This window comes from Chlorocebus sabaeus, chromosome 18 (assembly GCF_047675955.1).
Source record: "Chlorocebus sabaeus isolate Y175 chromosome 18, mChlSab1.0.hap1, whole genome shotgun sequence".
Classification (NCBI taxonomy): Eukaryota; Metazoa; Chordata; class Mammalia; order Primates; family Cercopithecidae; genus Chlorocebus; species Chlorocebus sabaeus.
In genome coordinates this window covers 70,923,830-70,937,296 of record NC_132921.1, presented here as the reverse complement: position 1 = coordinate 70,937,296, position 13,467 = coordinate 70,923,830, and the positions used below count along the sequence as shown (strand labels likewise).

The 13,467-nt window shown below is 45.2% G+C and overlaps 2 protein-coding genes across 4 annotated transcripts in view; one reads left to right on the top strand and one right to left on the bottom strand.

The window, feature by feature from the left end:
* PPP4R1 (protein phosphatase 4 regulatory subunit 1) overlaps positions 1 to 9,305 on the top strand; it is a 72,037-nt gene extending 62,732 nt beyond the window's left edge. For all 3 annotated transcript variants that reach the window (XM_007974662.3, XM_007974660.3, XM_007974661.3), the window contains exons 16-20: positions 2,768 to 2,868; positions 5,755 to 5,875; positions 5,964 to 6,098; positions 6,804 to 6,945; positions 8,195 to 9,305. In XM_007974662.3, the coding sequence (XP_007972853.3) occupies positions 2,768 to 2,868; positions 5,755 to 5,875; positions 5,964 to 6,098; positions 6,804 to 6,945; positions 8,195 to 8,358 (663 nt within the window). In that variant the 3' untranslated portion in view covers positions 8,359 to 9,305. The remainder of the gene's footprint in view (positions 1 to 2,767; positions 2,869 to 5,754; positions 5,876 to 5,963; positions 6,099 to 6,803; positions 6,946 to 8,194) is intronic.
* Positions 9,306 to 11,425: 2,120 nt separating this feature from the next.
* The window catches only part of RALBP1 (ralA binding protein 1), a 61,407-nt gene continuing 59,365 nt past the window's right edge, over positions 11,426 to 13,467 (bottom strand). The window contains exon 10 of the mRNA XM_037982508.2: positions 11,426 to 13,353. Within this exon, the coding sequence (XP_037838436.1) occupies positions 13,087 to 13,353 (267 nt within the window). The 3' untranslated portion in view covers positions 11,426 to 13,086. The remainder of the gene's footprint in view (positions 13,354 to 13,467) is intronic.

Below are 13,467 nucleotides of genomic sequence, written 5' to 3'. Positions count from 1 at the left end.
CAAAAACATTGAGACCATGTTATATTTTATGTAGATCATATTGAAATTTTTCTTTCTTTTCTTTTTCTTTTTTTTTTTTTTTTTTGAGACGGATTCTTGCTCTGTTACCAGGCTGGAGTGCAGTGGCATGATCTTGGCTCACTGCAACTTCCGCCTCCCAGCTTCAAGTGATTCTCCTGCCTCAGCCTCCCGAGTAGCTGGGACTACAGGTGCGTGCCACCATGCCTGGCTGGGTTTTTTTTTTTTTTTTTTTTTTGGTAGAGATGGGGTTTCACCATGTTAACCAGGATGGTCTTGATCTGACCTCATGATCCGCCCGCCTCAGCCTCCCAAAGTGCTGGGATTACAGGCGTGAGCCACCACGCCTGGCCTGAAATTTTTCTAATTGTCCCAGTATTGTCCTTTATAGTTTTTCTCTGCTCAATTTTGAATCCCATAAAGTGCATATTAAATTTAAATGTTATGGATTCTTTAGTCCTCTTAAATCTAGGTGTCACTGGCATTTTTGAGGAGTCCAAACCAGTTGTTTTACAGAATTACCCTCAGTTTGAATTTACACAATTTGATTCTGGGTAAGCAGGGTTTTTTTTGCAGACATGTTAACCTGTGTAGGTTTTCATGCATTTTTCTGAATGTGTCACATCAGGGCTAATGTGATGTTGGCTCTTCTCATCATTGGTGACGAGAAGGCTGACAACTCTGTTATAAAATGACCTTTCACCTTTTGTGGTTAATGGAGAATTGGTGAGGTGATACTTTAGAACTCTGAGTATCTTTTTCTCTAGAGTCCTTCACCAGTGCTCATAGCCAGGCATCTGTACATGGTTCTTACCTGAATCAGTTAACTGTGTTGGTTGTGAAAGAGTGATTTCTATTTTCATAATTCTGTTTTTTTTTTAAATTAATTAACTTATTTTGAGACAGGGTCTCACTCTGTTGCCGAGGCTGGAGTGTAATGGTGCAATCATGGCTCACTGCAGCCTCCACCTCTCCCAGCTCAGATGATCCTTCCACCTCAGCCTCCTGAGTAGCTGAGGCCACAGGCGCACTACCACACCCAGCTGAGTTTTGTATCTTCTGTAGAGATGGGGTTTCGCTGTGTTGTCCAGGCTGGTCTTGAACTCCTGGGCTGAAGTGATCTGCCCCGACTTAGCCTCCCAAAGTTCTGGGATTACAGGTATGAGCCACTATGCTCGGCCATTCCTTCTGTTTTTATTAAGTAACATTCCTGTGTAAAATAACCTGTGCCTTCTCTCCCTCCCCGGTTTCAAAAGTTGTTTTAGTATTGGTGTGGACTCTAGGATTTAAAAAATTCAACGTAATGGAATCCATTTCTGTCGTTTGTTTTGAGCATCAAATTTGACTAGTGGGGACCCCTTAAAGCTGCCTCTTATGTCCCTTGATTTGTCCTTTTATTTTTAAGCGTATCAACACTTGCAGTTTCAACTTTCCCTTTCCCTGTCCCAGCCTGGAGTCAGCTATTTCTCCAAGGAACTGTGGTCCTTTTTAGTGGAGAATGGTCCTTAGAAACTGAGATCCAGGCACTGGAAGTGCTTATTGCTCCTGGGCTGTCATTTCTTTTAGGTCTTTTCAGGAGATAGTAGCTAGGAGGTGTGTACTTTTTTTTTTTTTTTTTTTTTTTTTTTAAATTACTAACTTCATATTGTTAAGAACTACTTCCATTTCAATACTGTTTCCTCTCTTTTCTTCACTTTATATATATTTTTTCTTTTTACTCCTGGTGAAAAGTCTGTTCTTAACAACATTAATGTATAATACTTAGTTGTGGCTGGGTGCAGTGGCCTGTCATCCCAGCGCTTTGGGAGGCCAAGGCAGGCGGATCACTTGAGGTCAGGAGATCGAGACTACGCTGGCTAACACGGTGAAACCCCGTCTCTACTAAAGATACAAAAAATAGGCTGGGCGTGGTGGCACGTGCCCATAGTCCCAGCTACTCGGGAGGCTGAGGCAGGAGAATCGCTTGAACCTGGGAGGCAGAGGTTGCAGTGAGCGAAGATCACACCACTGCACTCCAACCTGGATGACAGAGTGAGACTGTCTCAAAAAAAAAAAAAAAAAAAAAAGGTTTGCTCAGTTCCACAACATAAATGACATAGTTTCAGAGTGACTCCACCGATAATAATTCCCACATCAAATCAGCTACATAATATTCAGGACCTCGTAGCACATTCTGTCCTTAGACTGTCTCTTGAAGATGTGTGGTCACTGAGTTCACACTTTGGCTTTCCCCTGTGATTGGTTTCCATCTGATGTACAGTTAGGTTGCTTTGCTTCCCCCTTTAAATATTTATAGAACAGCTATTGGGAAAAGTTTCTTTATTTTTTTTCTCTCAACAAAGACTGAATGCTTGCTTTGTGCTGTCACAATGCCACACGCAGGGCTTGCACATGTGGTTAAGAGCACAATTACTGCCTTAAGTGGGGCCATGGCAACAAGGATGTCATATGAATAAAGAGGGGCAAGTCCTGTAATCAAGCTGTGCCCGGCGTACTGTGGGGTTTAGTGTGGCTCATTGATAGGCACAAGGAACAAAGATTTCCAGACAAGATGGTGATTCCTGAAGGCAAGTGGAATTATTCAAGGAAAAATAAACTTAATACCAAATTTAAAACATTGAAATACAGCTACTACATTTCCTCTTCAGAAGAATTAACCATATTGCTTACAGTCTGTTTTTACGCACTCTAATAAAAGAAATAATGTCTGTACCTTGTCCTGGTAAATATTTTTATTTTGTTACTTTAGCTTCTTCATATTGACAAAAGAAGAGAGTATCTTTATCAACTTCAGGAGTTTTTGGTGACAGATAATAGTAGAAATTGGCGGTTTCGAGCTGAACTGGCTGAGTAAGTTCTAACAGTTTATTAGATTATATTTTGGAGGGGTATATATTTACTTCATTTTTACCTTTTCTCAGTTTCATTACTTTGTGTAGATCCAAGTTTCTATGTGGTGTTCTAGCCCTTTAACGCTTCCTGTAATACATGTCTTACTGTCAGTGAATTTCCTCAACTTTTTTTTTTTTTCCTGAAAATGTCTTTAGTTCATTTTTATATCATTTTTATCATGGTGAAATACACATAGCCAAATTTGCTATTGATGACCTTTAGTACATTCACAATGTTGTGGAACCATTCCCTCTATCTAGTTCTAAAATGTTAACCTCCCGAAAAGAAAAACGCATGTCCAATAAGCATCTACTTACTATCTATGGATTTGCCTATTGTGGACATGTCATGCAAGTGGAATCATACCACATGTGGCCTTTTGTGCTTGGTTTCTTCATCTAACAATGCTTTCAGTTGTCCCTCCATATTGTATCCTCTAGCTGAACTTGCCTCCCTTTTTGTGGTTGAGTAAATATTCCATTGTATGGATAGACCACATTCATTTAGTGCATTCATCTGTTGAGGAACATTTGGGTTGGGTGTGTGGTCTTTTGTGAATAGTGCTGCTAGGAACGTTTATGTACAAGATTTAATCCTTGAAATCTGTTTTCAGTTATTTTGAGGTGGATTTGCAAGGCCATATGGTAATTCTGTGTTTAATTCATTGAGGAACTGCCAGACTTTTCCACAACAGCTATACCATTTTACATTCCCATCAGCAACGTATGGGAGTTCCAATTTCTCTGTGTCCTCACTAACACCTATTTTCCTGTTAAATTTTAAAAATATTTCTAAATTGGCCAAATAATAATTGTGCGTATTTACAAGGTATGTAATGATGTTGCAATACATATTGGATAGCGGTTAGATAAGGGCAATTAGCATATCCATCACTCGCTTATCATTGATGGGCGTGGAACAGCACCTCGTTGTGGTATGATTCGCATTTCCCTAATGACTAATGATGTTGAACACTTTTTCATAAGCCTGTTAACCATTTGTGTATATTTTGTGGAGAAATGTCCATCCAAGTCTCTTGCACATTTTTAAATTGGGTTGTTTATCTTAAGTTGTGTTGTTGAGTTGTAAGAGCTATTTGTATATTCCGGATCATAGACCTCACGTGTATTTTCAGATGACGTCTTTGCTGAGTATGGGATGTGGGGCTGACAGTTTGTCTTTCAGTGTATTAAAAATGCCACTCCATTGAGTTCTGGCTTGCCCACTTCTGACTCGAAATGCACGCCTCCTCTTCCGCCATGTAGTGCCGGGATGTGAGTCCAGCTAGTCAGGATCAAGCTGGGCTTGCGTTTTGTCATTGCAGTGGTTGCCTTCAGTGTATTTGGGGCTTCAGTTTTCCTCACTGTGGGCTGCCACTACCATTGCCGTTTGCTGAGGGTGGGAACTGGGGCACCAGTGGTCTTGTAGTGCGAGTATTCCACCCAGGCTTTAGCTCTACCTGCACCCCTGTGTCATGGGTGGGACCTCCTGTCTGTGCTTGGTCTCGGGCAGGACTTCCTGCAGCTCCTCCTAGAATAAGGAGCGTTAGTTCTCCTCTCCCCAGCTGGCCCACAGGGTGGACAGGCTTTGGGCCCCTCCACCAGCAGGTTAAGCCTTTTGCTTTGTGTGAGCGAAGGGCCCGGTAGAGTGCTTGGTGATTCGTGGCTGTCCGTCAGCCGCTTCTGCCTGCTATGAGACATCGCTCCTGTTTCTCCTGACTGTCTTTCTTGAAGCACCCATGGGAGGCAGGTACCCTGTGGAAGTCAGAAGGTCAGAAGGTTGCCTGGGGATGTGAGCTCCCTGTGTCGGGCACATAGGACTTTGCTTGAGCCACTCCGTGCTCGTGCCAGCCACCATCTGGCCCTGGGCAGCTAGCTCCAATTTGAGCTGATTTCTCCCCACCCTGTTATGTGCTGGCAGGTGCCCTGTCCCTCCGGGCTCTGCTGAGGGGGAAAGTTAGGCTGTTTGGGTGCTTTGCAACCCCAGCTCTCTGATGGGCTCAAGAAAAGATCTTGAAGTTTATATAGCTTTTTCTACTGTAGGGTCAGTGACATTCTTGCAGTTTTCTGTATTCTAAGCAGAAACTGATGTCCTATTTGGAATTTTGATTTTGAACTTTGTCGAAAAGTGCGTGTGTCTGTTTGAGGATGTGTGTTTGTATACACAGGTGCATTTGCCATGACTGCATAATCTACATTCATGTTACAGTTGACTTCCTGCTTATTAGAAATGTAAATCATCTTGAACATAAAATCTGAAAGGCAAAAGTCTCACATCCGAGGTATTTCTTCAAGGGCATCATTGAAGCCTTCAGATTAGCTTGGTGGATGTCATGAAAGTCTCAGGGCCCCTCAGATGTGATGGGAAGGTCGCTGGAGGACACCCTCCCTCTGTTATCCCTAGCAAGTCCCTTCCAGGAAGGCTCCTCAGAGCCTGGACAGGTACACAGCAGACTCCCTCCCTCTGCGGGAACTTCTTACTGAGAAACTTGATTGTAGATGGAAGCGTCTCAGCACATTCCAAACTATAACCATGGATCAGTGTGGGCCATGTTCCAGTTGAACATACTAGGAAGTGCTTTGCTCTCTCAGTTCCCATGGATGCAGAACTCTACAGCTTTTGTTTTCCTTACACTCTGCGGAACTTGAATAGCATGTAAGTGCATTTCCAGATGTACAGAGACTGGAGGTAACTGTACAGGAGAGGTCTGCTTAGTCGCTCTTCTTTGCATGTGTTTGAGACAGGTGCTCCGTAATCCAGTATTGCAGATTATTTAAATGAGAACCTATTTTCATTTGTCTTGCCGATTTTTAAACATTATTTTTTTGTAATTCCTTTTTGTAGACAGCTGATTTTACTTCTAGAGTTATATAGTCCCAGAGATGTTTATGACTATTTACGTCCCATTGCTCTGAATCTGTGTGCAGACAAGGTTTCTTCTGTTCGTTGGATTTCCTACAAGTTGGTATGTATTGAACTTTTAAAATTTTAGATCAGTAAACTCTAAGATCCTAGATTGGAAGCTGTTCCTCACTTCACACCCACCCTCCCAGGTCAGCGAGATGGTGAAGAAGCTGCACGCGGCAACACCGCCAACGTTCGGCGCGGACCTCATCAGTGAACTTGTGGAGAACTTTGGCAGATGTCCCAAGTGGTCTGGGCGGCAAGCCTTTGTCTTTGTCTGCCAGGTAAGCGAGGCCCTGGGCTTACCTGTTGGTGAGTTTTTCTCCTAGAAGAATGTCTTCTTTGACTTCCTACCTCTCTCTCATCCTCTTCCTTATTCTTAAGAAACAGAACCTTACGGTAGCCTGGCTGTTTCTAGGATCACCTGTCCCCATTGTTGGGCATCTGCTGGCCCCTCCCTCCCAGCCAGTCAAGCCCCTTCTTACACTGGCATGTACCACGCACACCCCACGTGCCTGCTGTACTTGCATGTTCCACACCACACACCACATGCCTGGAATGTGCGTGTTCTGCTCTACACACATTCAGACGTGTGCATGTGTACATTTGACAGTGCACATACATGCGTGTTCCTCACTGCATATTATACAGGCATGCATACATGTACCACACCACACACATACTGTGCACACATATACCATACCACGGTTCCCACTAGAGGGTGCTCATGCCTGGGACCCAGAGCACAGGTGTGAAAATGAAAGTGTGAATGAACACTCTAGGTCTCGGTAGAGCAGTTGAAAACCTGTCTGTCCATGTGGGCAGTTAATTATGTAATTTTTTATTTGAGTTCCCAAGTACCTGGAATTTTGGTTAAAAAGCAGTAAGTAAAATTTGTGCCTGTGGTCACTCAGAGATTTTGTTAGCCAGCAGTCGAGTTTCTGGCTGCATTGACAGAGAAGCCTAGAGCAGCTGTTTCTTTTCCCCAGACTGTCATTGAGGATGACTGCCTTCCCATGGACCAGTTTGCTGTGCATCTGATGCCGCATCTGCTGACCTTAGCAAACGACAGGGTTCCTAACGTGCGAGTGCTGCTTGCAAAGACCTTAAGGCAAACTCTGCTAGAAAAAGGTAGGTAGTGACTCTACTAGGAGAAGCGTGTGAGTAGAGAGGGAGGTCTGTCGACTGCGCTGATAAACAGACACCAAAGCAGAAGTATTGTCTGCTCAGAGAAAATAATCTGGTGGAAGGAAATATTTCAGTTGTTCTGGTGGTTCTCCCAAGAGGGCATGGAAGATGAAAGGGGGTTTTTAGCCCTCTACTGTTCAAGTTGGAGTTTATCGTAGGCATGGATCATTTTTATCATTTAAAACTTAGCTTTTTTGTTTGCTTGAGTTTTTGAGACTGAGTCTCATTCTGTCACCCAGGCTTGAGTGCGGTGGTGCGATCTCAGCTCACTGCACCCTCTGCCTCCCATGGTCAACAACTCTTCTGCCTCAGCCTCCCCAATAGCTGGGATTACAGGTGCCCGCCACCACACCCAGCTAACTTTTTATCTTTTTAGTAGAGACGGGGTTTCACCATGTTGGCCAGGCTGGTCTCGAACTCCTGACCTCATGTGATCTGCCTGCCTCAGCCTCCCAAAGTGCTGGGATTACAGGCATGACCCACCGTGCCCGACCTAAAACTTAGTTTTTAAAATTGGGTATTCATTCTCTTTATGTGCAAACCATTGGCTGGCAGCATGCCACTTGCAATCTTGCAATCTTCAGTATGGAGGCTCGTACCTGTGTTTGCTCTCCCTCCTTCTCTTCATTAAGCAAGAGACAGATGCCCCGTAGTATTTGTTTTGTTGGAAATTATAATCTCTTCAAGATTAAAGGTGGTTTATTTTATTTAATCGACCCCCACCCCGCCTGCCATCCAAACACCTCATCAATATAGTTGCATGGATGAATGAAGCACAGAAAGAAATTTGTAGTAGACGTCAAAGAATAAGGATAAATGAATATTGCTGCTTTTTTTCCTCCTCTTTTTTTTTTTTGTAGTTGGTGTTTGGAAGCGTTTTTCTTTTACTATTACTTAATAGCTAAGAAGTGTGATGTTTTCATTTATTTATTTATTTATTTAATATTCCTTAGCTGTCATTGAATATCATGAGATTTAGTCTTATAAAAACAAGATAAATCTCACAACTCTTTTTATTCTGGCACTTTTTCTTCCTATAACAAATCAGGTTGGATTACTGTTTATGTTTCAGTGTGGCTTCTGTTTGTACTTGTAGAAATACCCAGTTTAACTGTTTGTACTCGTACTTGACGGAACTCTGAAATGTTCCGTTGGACTGGTTTCATCTGTCCTGTGCACGTGTCATTTCCAGACTATTTCTTGGCCTCCGCCAGCTGCCACCAGGAGGCTGTGGAGCAGACCATCATGGCTCTTCAGATGGACCGGGACAGCGATGTCAAGTATTTTGCAAGCATCCACCCTGCCAGTACCAAAATCTCTGAAGATGCCATGAGCACAGCGTCCTCAACCTACTAGAAGGCTTGAATCTCGGTGTCTCTCCTGCTTCCGTGAGAGCCGAGGTTCAGTGGGCGTTCCGCACGTATGTGACCTGGGATAGCTTTCGGGGGAGGAGCGACTTCCCTCTCCTGCAGGCTTCATTGCAGGTGCAAGTTGCCTGTACCCAATACCAGGGATTTTAAGAGTCAAGAGAAAGTACAGTAAACACTATTATCTTATCTTGACTTTAAGGGGAAATAATTTCTCAGAGGATTATAATTGTCACCGAAGCCTTAAATCCTTCCGTCTTCCTGACTGAATGAAACTTGAATTGGCAGAGCATTTTCCTTATGGAAGGGATGCGATTCCCAGAGACCTGCATTGCTTTCTCCTGGTTTTATTTAACAGCCGACAAATGAAATTCTTACAGCCTGAAGGCACACGTTTGCCCAGATGTGAAAGAGACCTTCAGTATCAGCCCTGACTCCTCTCCCAGGCACAAGGACTTGCTGGGCTGTGTGACCAGCTGTCCAGCCCAGCCCTGTGTGTGAATCATTTCTGATGTGTGTAAATGGGAAAGGAGGGTTTTTTACTTCCCCTGAGGGCTTGATGCTAACACAAAAGTAGGATTGACTTTAACTCTTAAGCGCAGCATATTGCTGTACACATTTACAGAATGGTTGCTGAGTGTCTGTGTCTGATTTTTTCATGCTGGTCATGACCTGAAGGAAATTTATTAGACGTATAATGTATGTCTGGTGTTTTTAACTTGATCATGATCAGCTCAGAGGTGCAACTTCTTCACATACTGTACATACCTGTGACCACTCTTGGGAGTGCTGCAGTCTTTAATCATGCTGTTTAAACTGTTGTGGCACAAGTTCTCTTGTCCAAATAAAATTTATTAATAAGATCTATAGAGAGATATATATACACTTTTGATTGTTTTCTAGATGTCTACCAATAAATGCAATTTGTGACCTGTATTAATGATTTAGTTTAAAGTGGGGAAACTAGATTAAAATACTTGTCTTTTAACTAGTTTATTAGTTTCTCTGGAATCTGCCTGTGTCCCCGGGGTTGGGTCTTGCTCTTGGCAGCAGCAGGTGCCTCTTGGGTGCTCCTCCTGTTCCTGCCTACAGCCCTAAGGGCAGGTGGGTGCCGAGTGTCTGGCACAGCTTGGACACCGCCCACCCGCCCCCCGCCCGAAGACAGCGGGCAGGCCAGGGGGGTTGTCCTGAAGCTCCTGAGACACAATCAAGCATCTCTGAGCCTCGATTTCTTCGTCAGTAAAATGGGAATTAGTAAAACCTGCCCTGTTTCTCACAAGGTTGTTTTGCAGGCAAATGAGGTCCTCTGTGAAGGTGGTTTTGTAAAGTGCTGTGTGTATAAATGTTCGATGTTCCTGTAAGCCTGGTTTGAAAACCTTGGCCTGAGTCCCCTGGTGCTTCTGTGAGTTTTGGTTTTATTTAGTTAGCCAGCCAGGGGGGACTCCTCAGTAAGTCAAAATAAGTTCCTTTGAACTTCAGTGTGGGATTTGAGAATACATGGGCTGCTTCCTGTCTACACTATTACAAGTAAGCCTTTGGCTGCTGCTTCTCACATTATAACCTGGATATTTACACACTGTAAATATAAGTGTGAACAGATTTCACTGGGAAGGATGTTCAAATAAATAGATAAATGCATAGGTAATATGTGAAGTGGGTAATGGGGGCAGGGCTGGGGAGTAGCTGTGGAGGGTGTGGGGTGGTCTCCGAAGGCCTCTGAAAGCATCAGAGCAGAAATTGGAGGAGGACCTGGCCCCTTGATATAGCCTCATGTGTGAGCTGCAGATTGTCTGCTATTATATACTTTTGGCCCCCAGTATTTCAGTTCTGTAAACTGCATTAGAATCATACACTAGTAGCATTTTTTTTAAAGCAGTGGCTATGCTAACATGGTATATTTGGGGGTAAAGAACTTGAATTTGGCACTCTCCCTGCTCCGCAAAAAAGCCCCTATATGTGGCATTTAAGGGCCTTTCTGCCCCCTCCTCTGCCCAGGCTTGCTATCACATCTCCTGGGTCTCCTGGGCTGTAGTCTAGAACATTCCAGGGGCACTGCCCACCTTCCCTAAAAGCTGTAGGATCTTACACTGAAGGCTTTGCCTGCTAACTGACTCTGGCTTTTCCTTCTATCCCTTGTGAGAACCATGGGCCAGGGCTGAGGCTGCAGACATGGAACTGGGCGCGCTGTCTCCGTGGAGAGCTCCAGAATGCCAAGGCTGCATCTTTGTCCACCTGGCTGGACACAGAAGGTGTGTGTGTTCTTAAGACATCCTAACACATAACAAGCAGTGTGCTCCTCACAGAAACAGCTGCAGTGAAAAAAAAAAAAGCACGCTGCACTAGAGCCCATCTCGGGAGGTGACCTCAGGCCTCACACCTCAGTACCTCCGGATTCCCAATGCTAAATGCACCTCATCCGGGCGTCAGAGACTTTCCATCAAGGAGAATTTAGCTATGTAAATGTAACATTATAGATTTAACTACACAAAACAGAGAAGTCAGCTGTTTGTCTAAGCTTTCAATGACAGATACTTTAATTGTGGAATTTTTAAAGCAAAAAAAAGCAATGGAAACTTCATTTTTATTCTAGACCAGTCTATCCCAGACATGCTAATTGTGGTTGGCTGTGCTGAGTCCTCATTTACCGTGTGAAATGCAAATGTCTGTAAATGGCAATGCCTGGGGCCAAGCCAGGCCAGCGGACTTGTATGCAGTTCCCACTGGAGCCAGGAGCTGCTCAGACCGCAGACCCAGCCCAGTCCGCAGACCCAACCCAGTGCAGACCCAACCCAGTCCGCTGGGTTTTGCAAACAAACACAGGCTCCCTCTGCAGCAGCGTGGGCTCGTGGAAGGGAGGCACGCCGCAGCCAGCATGCATGCCAGGGGTCGGGGGTTCTCCCCGTGTCTGCAGAGGTGAGGGGTACAGCTCAAAGAGGTGAGCTGAAAACAAAACAGTGTTCCCCCTTGGCCTTGAAGAAGTGCCTCAGCCACCTCCTCACCAGCCGCAGAGTACTCAGTCTCCTCACAGAAAGAATGCATACAAAAACACTAGAAGCTTTTCTTTTTCCCAAATGGCTGTTGAATTTATTTGCTTGATCAATAATGGTCCTGGCAAAAATTAGTTAACCAATGCTGAGACATTTGTAATGAAATACTAATTTTAAAAATCCATGACACCTTGATAGAAATTAGAGTTTACACAAACAAAAAAGGAACCTTCGATATTGCCAGCAGCTACAAAGTGAATGTACTGAGACCGACAGGACAGCAAGAAGGCATTTGCACATTTATATCTGACACCCGACCATACTTTCAGTCACCAGAATATCTTCTCTCCAGATTTAAAAAAATAGTATGCTGATTTCTATAACAAAGCTTTTTTTCGTACAAAAATCAAATAATGGCCAACGAGTCACAACAGTGCAATAGGTAGAGGATTAAAAACTGCATCAAACAGGTGCTGAAAATAAATACTACCTAGGAGGAGGAGGAGAGAGCCCTCGTGTGGGGTTTGTTTTCGTCCCCTTGAGTGTGTGTGGGGTTTGTCTTCCGAGCCACGAGCCTGGCCTGTCTCACGGTGCTATTCACTCTGACAGAGTGCACCTGCAGCACATGCCTCCAGGGCCCGGCCTCCCAGAAGCCTCAGAGCATCCGTCTCATGTCTCAGCGCATGGACCAGAAACAAGAAAATAGGGTGGGGCGAATCACAGTTACCATTCAAAGGAAAGGAATTTTTTTCTATTGCTCAATCTTGTCAATTGGGAGTCAGTCCACCAGTAGGTTCACTGAGACGATATGGATAATTTCAAACTTTTGTTTAAGAGCATATATATGGCTTATTCAGGCAAGGAGACGTGTACATTCTAGCCCAAGCAAGCAATCAGGGTCATTCAGTTTTTAAGGAAGGTCAGTCGTTTAAAAGATTTCTGGTTTGAGCAACATCCTCTGTGGATGCACCAGGCCAAGGTGACTACCTTTGACCAACCCAGTGAGAAGGCCTTTGCTGGTCCCCGCAGTGAGGAACCCGCGGGAACGGGCGGCCTCCTCCCCGCAGGCCTGCGCTGCCCAGGGCGGGTGGGCGGGCTCCACAGGCAGCCCGTCTGACCAGATAGGCCGTCCTGGTGACTCGGGCTTATGGACTGCGGTTTACAACTGCAGGAGACAGTTAGGAGGGTGGGCCAGGGAACACCCACCAGGCGCTGCTCTGACCAGAGAACGTGAGGCAGCTCCGCCATAGGGATCTGCACCGAGAAGGTGTGGAAGGCACAAGCAAGAGTGACGGTACCAGAGATCCCGGAGGGCGTGGCTCGCGGCGGCCACAGCAGGCGCAGCGCTGACCTGGTGTGGTTCCCCCCTTGAATGAGAAAGAGATCCTGATTCTGCTGTGATAAAAAAGCAAAGAAAGACGATTTTTGGTTTAAAAAGAAGCCACTCAAGGGTTAAAATAGTTATTTTAACAAAGAAAATTAATCTTCAAATAAGCTGACACTATCTGGAAAACTCATCTGTCCCTAAAGCCCACAATGTGTCCACTGCTTCGTCCTCCCATGGAACCTGAGCCTGACGCAAAGGAGTCAGACGTGTGACAGAGGAAGAGTCTGAGAAGAGAAGACACCTTTACAGAATGTACAGCGGGAGAGCCGGCCTGGCCCCCGGGTTACAGTAAGATGCACGGGTCCTTTCAGTCTCGCGGACTCCAGACGGCCGCGCAGGCTGCTCAGATGGACGTCTCCTTCCTGTCCCTGCTGGGCGATGGCTTCGCCGGCTCCTTGCCTGCCTTTGGCTGCTCTTTAGCTGCTTTCGGCTCGAGGACGCCGTCTCTGGGCGGCTGGACGGCACCCCCGCGCCACTCAGGCTCCTGGTCCTCCTGCACCTGCTGCTCGGCCTTGGCCCGCTGCATCTGGAGCAGCCGCAGCTGCACTCGCAGCTCGATGATCGCCTCGCGCTCCTCATGAATTGCTTGATTCAAATGATTGTTCTTTATCTTGGGGAATGACAGAAAGGGCAGTTATCACTTAAGGAAGTCAGAGGACGATTTCTCAGGAGCAGAGCGCAGTTAGCAAGGGCATCCTACAGAGGAACCTGGTTTTAAGCCAAT